The 9,768-nt window shown below is 36.9% G+C and overlaps 2 protein-coding genes across 2 annotated transcripts; one reads left to right on the top strand and one right to left on the bottom strand.

The window, feature by feature from the left end:
* Positions 1-538: 538 nt before the first annotated feature.
* On the bottom strand, positions 539-1,590 carry LOC103326048 (serine--tRNA ligase, cytoplasmic-like). Its single transcript, XM_089048704.1, has 4 exons — positions 1,466-1,590; positions 1,289-1,361; positions 854-1,005; positions 539-689 (listed from the first exon to the last, which is right to left on the bottom strand). Exons 1-4 carry the CDS (start codon positions 1,588-1,590, stop codon positions 539-541), a joined length of 501 nt encoding a protein of 166 aa, XP_088904830.1.
* A 536-nt stretch (positions 1,591-2,126) lies between these two features.
* On the top strand, positions 2,127-8,829 carry LOC103326032 (P-loop containing nucleoside triphosphate hydrolases superfamily protein). Its single transcript, XM_008228237.3, has 9 exons — positions 2,127-2,801; positions 4,193-4,407; positions 4,955-5,105; positions 5,798-5,989; positions 6,379-6,541; positions 6,636-6,871; positions 7,586-7,765; positions 7,854-7,976; positions 8,253-8,829. Exons 1-9 carry the CDS (start codon positions 2,367-2,369, stop codon positions 8,556-8,558), a joined length of 2,001 nt encoding a protein of 666 aa, XP_008226459.2. The 5' UTR covers positions 2,127-2,366; the 3' UTR covers positions 8,559-8,829.
* The last annotated feature ends 939 nt before the right edge of the window (positions 8,830-9,768 follow it).

The raw sequence follows: 9,768 nt of genomic DNA, 5'->3' as shown, positions 1-9,768 counted from the left end.
TTTTGGGCCTCAACAATTGTTTACCCTCTTCAATTTTTTTATCAAAGAAAATGAGTGAGAAGATGTTTCAAGAGAAAGAAATCCATTAAGGGCTCTCATCCAAGGGCCGATCGAGGAGAGAAGGGCCCAGTCCAATATTTGGAGCTTCTTTCTCAGGGCCATTGTAATTGGGTCTAAACTCCTCTTATCTTTGCTCATTTCCTTTTGAATATGTAAGGCACACATAACCAAAGCCTATATGTTAATTACAAGTACAATCAGCAGTAAAGAAGAATATGCATCACATTCAGAATGTAAGTTTACTCCGGACCAACATTTTTCCGCCCGTATCGAATTTATAATTTTCTTGACTGGTAGTCTGTACAGTTTGAACAAGAGACCAGCTCTCTGTAAGTCTGAGATTCAGGGAACCATGCTTGCAGATCATACTTAAAGCACCAGAAACGATAGCCACGACACGATAGGGGAGGTTTAACTGAAATCACGACACCGACTTATAAAAATCCTCAGAGTTTTTGATCATTTCCTCATGCATTTCTCAAGACTCATTGTCATTTGGGCTTGTAATACAAAACTGTTCAACTTCCTCAAACTCATGAACTCTAAAAATTCCCGAGGTGTCCCGACCGTGTGAACCAGCTTCTTTACGGAAACAAGACGGAACATCCAGCATATCTGAGGAAAGAATCCTAAAAATTAATGAGCGGAACATACAAATAACTCTTTTATAGCTAAAACTTCCAGCAAGATGTTACAACCTTAATGGTAGCTGGGAGGGATGGATCCAATCATTCATATAATATGCACAAAGTGCTTGTTCAGCTGTAGCAATCAGATATTTGTCATCTTCTACCTGTAGCAATCAGATTTTGGATTAGGGTTTCCAATGACTTCCAATTTGGAATTCAACTGTTTTGAAGCTTCTCGAACTTCAACTTCTTTCTCCGCCACCAACCTCTTATTTTCCTCAGTGTCCTTAATAACCTCAGTTGCATCCTCACCCGCCTTTTATCCCAGAAAATTTTAATATCCAGTGACATGAATAACATACCAGGATTTCAAAAAAGAAACATAGAATCCCAAAGAAAAACAAATTCAATCGAACTGCTTTTGATGGAACTAATAATAGAATCTGTTTTTTTTTTCGGAATTATAGAAGCATACATTTTTAGCTAAACAACATATTTTCAGAAAACTATCCTGTAACCCAAATTTTGAAAACTAAGAAAAAGTAAAAAGAAAAAAAAAAAAAAAAAAAAGAAAAAAGAGAGAGAGATGAAATACTGACAATCTTGAGCTGAGAAACTCGCTTCTTGCTCTTGTTGAACTCTTTCCGAAGATTATCAAGCTCCAATTGAGAACTAACATTTACATATTTTCACCAAAACAATCAAAACTTCAATACTAAAAAAGCTCATGAAAAAAGCTCAGGAGAGAGAGAGAGAGAGATAGACTACACTAACGCCATTCTTTGTCGAGCTGAATGACCTCGTTGACGATCTCTACACCTTTGAAACGGCGACGCTGAGAATCGCTGATGATTTCGGGATTGTTGCCCTTGTCTTCTCTAAACAGATTGATGTCCAGCATTTCGGGAACAACGCAAGCAAGAAAGAGAGTAGAGAAAATATAGCGCCTGTTTTTGTTTTGAAATGATTTATTAGCACCTCTATTTATAGAGTTAGAATTACGTAGATAGGCCTCGTTTGTTGCTCAAAAGATCTCTGGTTTTATAAGGCTTGTCCAGTTTTTGGTGTAATGGCAGACTGAGAAGCTTGATAAGAAAATAGTATTATTCTGCGTTTGGTTTATGCTTGGACTGAGATTAGGACTTTTTTTTTTCTGAAGTGATAAAATATTTTAATTGTCAATTATATTTTTATAATTCTAAGGACAAAAAATTAGTAACCCTGCTGCCCAAGCAATCGAGTGAGTATTAAAAAAATAATATACAAGTTGCAGCTCTAGACATTCATAACTAAGCCCAATGGAGCCGATAGCCACTACATCATGATAGCCCAGTTACAAAACATCAGCTTAAACAATATCGGCTCAGGCCCAACCCTTTCTTTTTGTTTGTTTCTGTGATTCACCATTGAAAATGTGGAATTTATTTTATTTCTTTTATCAACCAAAAACATGTTACGCTTTGATTTGAAACGCAATCGATTGTGGCTGAGAATCTGCATATTCCCCCATGCCCCCCTTATAGATATCAGAAAAGAATGAAAGCATAAATTTTGGCACATCCTATCCAACCTTTAACAACTGAGACACCTCCTCAATCTCTCTCTCCGTTATCTAAATTCATATGCAAAAAGAACACGAACTGTGACTCATGCATTTTACTCTTCCCTCCAAAACAGATGCTCAGTAATTGTTTTCATCTGCTTCACCCACAACCTCTAACCCAACTCCATATCTTAGCTTTACCTCCAAAATTCCAATGCAAGACTCAAGCTTTTTCCCATAAATCCCCGCCAAACACATATTTTCCTCACTTTCTCACCAAAATCCCTTCTGGGTGCCCAAGATTTTTTCTGGGTTCTCTGTGTTCTTCAAGTCCATCATCATGTTCTGCTTCACCGGACGAGGAAGATTTGGAGGTGGAATTGGGCCGCCTTTTGGCGCTTTTGCCAGAAGAAATGCGGCAGAAAGTTGGCGAGCACCCGGAGCTTCACCAATTGATTGAAGTGGTTATGGACTTGGGTCGAAAGCCCTTGGCTCGGTTTCCCTCTGGGGACTTTGTGTTGTCGGAGCTTCCTATTACGGTTCAGGATCTTGAGCATGCTACTTCGCAGGTGAACTATTTTTGCCCACTGACTGTTTGAGAAATTGACTTGGATTGTGATACAAGTTTAGTGTGTGGTGGTAGTTTTAGGATGATGGTTTTGTGTGGATATTAATCATGGCTGTTGAATGTCATGAGTTTTTGTTGCTGGGTCAGCTATGCAGAACATAACTGATTTGAGTTTTGGGTTTTGGGTTTAGGTTATGGAAAATGCTTTTCGTCTTGTTGCACGTAGGTTTTATGTATAGACTAAAACAGTAGGAGGTTATAGATGTACTTTAGCTTTGATTGCATTGTGAAAGGACTATCATTGAGCGCTGCGTAATTAACTAGTTGTTTCTTCATTGGACTTTTGTGTAAATGTTTTATTACCCAGTGTTAGTAATGGCCTAGTGGGATTTTGAGTTAGGAGGGAGAAATACGAGGTTGATATGCAGTATGAGTTATCTATTCATTATGCCCCATTGTCGTGTTGGGACACATTTTTCTTCTTAACAGTTAAAATATAGTATTTCTATTTTATGATTATTGCCTATAAGATAATCTCCCCTGTAAATTTTGAAGATTGCTCCTTTGGTCACGTACAAAGAAGCAGGAGGGTGAGAGAGAACTATAAGCCATCAGACTTATGCCTTCTTGTTAATTTTTGCTGACTTGGAGTTCCTTGTAAAAGGAAGAATGACAAACCCAAAGATCATTTATATGAAGTTTGCATGTACAAATTCGTTAGTTTTTCATTGGGGGGTTAATAAGACCCATGCAGTGCAGGATGGGCGATATAACAATTGTCATTATGGTGCAATGTTGTACGTTTGTCCTGAACTTGTATGGCTGTGAAAGAGAGAGGCTTGATATCACAGGATACAAAAAATGGTTTTAACCATTCACGTAGACTAGATTTAGGGTATAAAAGGACTTTTCGGGCTGAAATTTTGCATGAAATGATAAATGAGGTAGAGGTCAAAAGTCGAAATATCCAATTAGGAATTGAGTTAGTCTAGAGTCTAGTCATGTCCTTAAGCGAATAGCAAAGTGTGTTGTGAAGCAATAAAATTTGTTCTATATGGGAGATTTTGAAAACTAGTTATCTTTTGCACCCATTAAAGACTTAGCCTTTTTTATATTTTATGTTTTATATATTAAAGTTTAGAAATATATCCACTTGAGTCCCCTTCAAGTGGTCAAAATTTTAAGAATCTAAAAGAAGGGCTAAAAGTCTTTAAAGGTCTGAAAGTCGGCTAGTTTTCAAAATTTCCCTACCCCATCCTCACCCTCCCTTACTAGCTTAGCCAAAGCTCAAGGGTACCACCACCCATTTTGTTCTAGAGTTTATTTATTTATTTATAAAATTGATTATATAACAGAGTACCATATTTGGCACTAACTATCTGGATGCTGTAGGTTGGCGATTTTGCCATCGACAATCGGGCAGGAATTAGCAGGACATTACACCGCATTAGTGCCATTAGGAATAGAAAAGGTGCCATCATTGGTCTAACTTGCCGTGTTGGTAGGGCAATATGTGGCAGTGCTAGTTTGCTGCGAGATTTGGTTCAAGATGGTGGTTCTTTGTTACTCATTGGGCCTCCAGGTGTAGGAAAAACAACAATCATCAGGTTAGTCTTGCCTTTTCTCTCTGTTTGACTTGAACGCACCCTGTTGCAGTATCTAAGTAAAAATAGAATGCAGGAAATATAGAAGTTGCAATGCATTTTACACAAGATCTGTCAGATAGTATACTTCCTAAGGAATTAGAATTTGTAAAGTTATGCACTCTGTTGTACTGATATGTTTTCCAGTCAGGAATATCTTGAATTATCTTTACATTTATCACAAGTATCAATTAAACCCTAATCCAAAATTTTTGCAGTTCTTCTCTCTGGTTATATCATATGATTTCATAGGGAAAGTAATACAGGCCTTGTGGTCAAGTCGTCTTCACTGATAATATAGTTTGCCAGGAGGGATTCATCCTTCGGTGGTACAAAATTATATGCTCTGACAACATCCCTGAAATATACCCAACTAAATATTTGGTTTTGGGGTATATTGCTTATATACTTTTGGCAAAATTGTAGTTATTTTGCAATCTTAGAACATGCAGGTTTTGGATGCTTTTTCATGAGTCTATCACTCTGATCGCCATGATATTCTAACTTGCAGGGAAATAGCTCGAATGCTTGCAAATGATTATAAGAAACGTGTCATGATTGTTGACACCTCAAATGAGATTGGTGGGGATGGCGATATACCCCATTCAGGAATAGGCAATGCTCGGCGAATGCAAGTCCCCGTCTCTGATTTACAACATAAGGCATGATTGAAAAGTGTATTATATCAGTTATTTTGTTAAATCCTGTTATTTGTATTGACAAGATAAGGGTGAATTTTCATTAATTAGAGTTTTCTCTGATGGATCTCAAATGTGTAGGCCAATGAAAATTTTAAACTATATTCGTGAAGAATGCATATAGAGTAAGGACTTACCAACTAGCTATTGGTCCAGTGGTATTTCTCTTCACTTTGTTGGAAGATGTCCATAGTTCAAATCCTCCTTCCCCAGATAAAAAGAAAAGTTTTTGTTTCCCCCATAAGCTCATGTAGAGTAAGGACTAATTTTTTCTGCGGTATGCTGTGCTATTTAATCTACAGGATCTTTTCTCATCACATTTTTGTGGCAATGCTACCTTAATTCCCAGAAAATACCTTTCACAATGTCATTCTCCTTTCTTATTCCTCTATTTCCTTCTCTTTTTGTCTCTGCATATCTCTCTGTGTGTGTGCATCTGTGCCTGGAGATGGGCTTAATCCAATATCTACAAATACCTAAATCTCTTTGGACAGATAGAACTTAGAACAAAATGCATCAACTTGGAAATATTTAAAATGACAGAGTACAGATGGTAACTGTCATTTTGTACACATTTAAATATTTAGCAGCATGTTACAATGCGAGTGTTTCCATCATTAAATGATTCTTATGCTCATATCTCTTGTTTTATTCAGGTCTTGATAGAGGCTGTTGAAAATCATATGCCACAAGTGATTGTAATTGATGAAATTGGCACTAAACTTGAAGCAATGGCTGCAAGCACAATTGCGCAACGTGGAATTCAGCTTGTTGCCACCGCTCATGGTGTAACTATCGAGAATTTGATAATGAATCCTTCATTAGAGATGCTTGTTGGAGGAATACAGGTCAGTTGGCCATAGTAAAAAATGATATTGCAATTTACCGCATATAGTATATCCAATAACATTGGCACGGCATCATCGCATATTTATACCGACTGTATATTCTTGCATTAAACTTAGTATGTTTAGTTTCATTGTTAAATAATAATTAGTTCTTTCTTTCTTTTTAGTATGTTTATTTTCTCCCTTCTCTTTGGTGTTTCATTTTTTCTTGCTGAGCTTGACAATCAAGTGTTGGTCTTTGGGTTGTGCTAAAGTAGTGATGGCAGTGCATCGATCTCTTTCTGCTAATTCATATAATTTTCTCTTTGACTTCTATTTATTTTAATTATAATGGTTGTATGAGTTCAAGTTATTTCTGTTCAGTTACATCATTGCAATCATTTTTTTAGAGCGTGACACTAGGGGATGAAGAGGCCAGCCGGAGGGGGGTTCAGAAGACAGTGCAAGAAAGGAAAGGACCTGCAACCTTTAGTTGTGGGGTGGAGATAATTTCAAAGGATGAGTTGAGAGTTCATCGTAGCTTAGAAACAACAGTGGATACTATCCTCTCAGGTATGCTTCTTTGGAAGCGTAATTTCTTTTCACTTTCATTTTCCTTTCCCATAAATTATGAATTAAATCTGAAAATCATGTTATGCTGGTGAAGGTCGTTTCCCAAATTTTGAAGTTCGTAAAATTCACTCTCGGGGATCAGAACTAACTACTGAAAGGGAAAATTTTCTTCACAGTTCCTTGGATGAAGAGGACGAATATGTTATTGAAGATGCTCCAGATATGGCTGACAGAGGATTTGGCCATATTGATTTCACTCCTGTGGTCTCTCCCAATATGCAAGAGGATTCTATGGATGAAAGGATACAACTTCGCTTGTTTGTTTATGGGGTAAGACATCACTACCTTGTAAATTAGAGAGAGAAAGAGAGGACAATGTGAAAAATGCTACCTCTGTGACAGTTTACAACCATTTAGAACTAGAAACTGTTAAAGGTCTTCATTCTTCCTGCTTCCCATCACCCTTGTTACAGATGGGGGCAACTATTGAACGAAGAATCTTTTGTGACAAGCTTGCTATCATACCTGTGCTTCCTAGTAACTAATGGTAATATCTAATATAAGAAAATCACAGAAGATTATAAATCCTATAGGATATTGACACAACATTTTATCTTCCAATCACATGTGCCTTGTTCTTCAATGTGGCTCACCTATGTTTCTTTAGTTAGAGGAAATGACAAGTTGAATAGCAGAGTAGCATATTCTTGTCTTCCACGGCCCCCCCTGAATACACAACTGCAGCTTTTCTTTTGAACTCCTGGCTATGGCTAAGCGGTCGGTGAAACAGGGTTTAGCCTCTTACTGAATGATGTTTCATAAAAGCTATATTTGCTTTACCTCATAGCTTTTCGGTCAATAAAAAAAGGCATGTAAATTCTGGGGTTAATACTCATCTTATCCTGGTTAACTGAAATTACAGCATTGTTTAGTCCAAAAAGAAGAATAAAAATGAAATAAAATAGATTCAAACTATAGAAGCTGGAGTGTGATTACGTAAGTTATTTTCAAGCCTAATACTTACAAAATGAGCAGTTATTTTAGATCTTAGAAGCAAGCGTGATACAAGGGATTAAACAGTTGAAGATGGATGAAGCTGCTGTCCAGTTCATAGATGATATCAGCAAGGCAGATGCACTACTTGCCTTGCAATCCAAGCTCAAGAAGAATCCCCGAATTCAAGCAGTTGCTAAATCTTATGGAATACCCATTTATGTGACTAAGGTAATCAAAAACGCACTAGCTTTGCTAGTTTTATTAGTAACTTTTTTTTTGGTTATGGTTTCACCATTGGTTTCTCTTTTTCTTCCAGTCAAGCTCGTTGGTGGAAATAAGAAAGGCAGTTCGGGCATTAATGAGTGATCATAAAGATGGTTTGAAGGATTATGGGTCGATAGACAATATGAAGTTTTCTGAGAAGATTGATGCTTTAGAGGTGATTATGAACCTTCTCCCCCAACTTACATTTTCTTTGAAAATTTGTGATTGGATTGCTTCAAATGGGCAAGAATTGACTATGCTATCTTCAGCACAAGCCAATCCAGACAGTTAAAAGCTGAAGCCGAAATCTGATAATAACTTGGCAGAAATCTGTGCTTTAGTTTACAAATAATTGATTGAGGGATTTCTCTGGGACATTGAGTCTAATCAAAGTTTAGTTCAATAACTTTGCATGCAATACAGCTACATAAAATATTTATTCATCATACAGGAGGCAAGAATAGCCGTTGAGCAGGTTGTAATTCCAAAAGGGGAACCTGTGGAACTTCTTCCAAGGGCATCTCACATTATATCTGCTCAGATTGACCTTATTCGAAAATACCAACTAGAAGCAGAAAGAATTGGTAAGGAGCCGGATGTGCGCCTCCGTATCCTTCCATTTCATACTACAACGACAGAAGAGAATCATACTAGCAAAATAATTGATGCTGATAGTGGATTTGATGACTTTCTCGGTACCAATGATAGGAATGGTTCACTCTCCAATGTAGACAGATTACCATTACTTCCTGAATAGTTATTAGGATGTTGCCATAGAACATTGTTTCATTTTAATGCGAAAAATTCATGACGTTACCTGCGAGCTTAAGGGTGTCTGTGCGTGCACTGTGCCAGAGTCTGATCTTGTACCAGTGGCCAAATATCTTCTCTCATAGTCAAATCTGTAATATTACATTTTAACTACCATGTTGATGATACATAGAGAAAGATGAAGATGACAATTGATCATCTATGTAATGATATGATAATTTTAAGTAAAATGCTGCATGATCTTGATTTCTGTTTTATAGATTTCTTCTGTTAAATGTGATAAGTTTCAGGTACTAATTTGCAGAGAAATATGTCATTCTTTTGTATTCTTTTCGTGAGTTTCTATTTTACAGGTGATCACGACTTCAAGAGAAACACTTGCATGAAACGGGAATAATGGAGGTGATAACATTTCTAAATTTCTAGGCAGTGCTGGAAAAGCAGCCGTCCACTAGCTTAATCCCATTCAGCTCCACAACCTTGTTCTTTTCAACAATACATCCCCACATAAAATATATTCAAGCCAAGATGATGAAAACAGTTGTTTTCTTATTATTTGACCTCCAAGCGACTTCTTGTTTGAAAGGCTGTGCCAATAAATATAAAAATAAAGTAAACTGACTTTTATAGCGAAAAAGAAGAAGTGATAATTATAAATTTACAAAAAAGAGTAGTGCCTTTTAGACCTAGTATGCATTAAAAGATTACATAAAAGCTTGGGATGCTATTGATGGTTGATAAGCACATGGATTCATCTAAATGAAGAGCTTCAGCTAGTGCTAAGTCTATAAGAAAGTCAATATTGGCTAGACATAGAAACAAATAATAAACAATAAAATAGACGGATCATCACGCAATTACCAACATTTGTTATGCGGAGCCACCTCCTAATGGCATCAACTTATCGTCATTCATCATTAATGAACTTGTTAATTCATCATTAATGAACTTATCGTCATTCGTCATTCATTACGTCTCTATGTCTAGAAGAATCGGTTGGTGAGAGAGCTCTTGGACATGGTATTTTGGGTTCCACGTTGTCACGAACGTTGATGACTTGAATGTGGTCAACCATAACATGTATGTTAAATGTATATTTCGAACAAGCAAGAGAAGGTACAATTTGAAGAATTGAAAGGGGTTCTAAAGATGATCGGTCAGTAATGACCTAAAAGAAAGAGATGATCAGCCAATGT

This window comes from Prunus mume, linkage group LG3, assembly GCF_029339155.1.
Source record: "Prunus mume cultivar Tortuosa linkage group LG3, ASM2933915v1, whole genome shotgun sequence".
NCBI classification, from domain to species: Eukaryota; Viridiplantae; Streptophyta; class Magnoliopsida; order Rosales; family Rosaceae; genus Prunus; species Prunus mume.
This window is presented reverse-complemented; position numbering and strand designations above follow the sequence as displayed.

Coding starts and splice junctions, on each gene's coding strand:
- LOC103326048 (XM_089048704.1), bottom strand. CDS start 1,590: ATGCTGGACATCAATCTGTTTAGAGAAGACAAGGGCAACAATCCCGAA. Junction 1,362..1,465: donor ATTCAGCTCGACAAAGAATG/GCGTTAGTGTAG, acceptor TGTAAATGTTAG/TTCTCAATTGGAGCTTGATA. Junction 1,006..1,288: donor GAGTTTCTCAGCTCAAGATT/GTCAGTATTTCA, acceptor CTGGGATAAAAG/GCGGGTGAGGATGCAACTGA.
- LOC103326032 (XM_008228237.3), top strand. CDS start 2,367: ATGCTCAGTAATTGTTTTCATCTGCTTCACCCACAACCTCTAACCCAA. Junction 5,990..6,378: donor TGCTTGTTGGAGGAATACAG/GTCAGTTGGCCA, acceptor TCATTTTTTTAG/AGCGTGACACTAGGGGATGA. Junction 7,766..7,853: donor TACCCATTTATGTGACTAAG/GTAATCAAAAAC, acceptor TTTTTCTTCCAG/TCAAGCTCGTTGGTGGAAAT.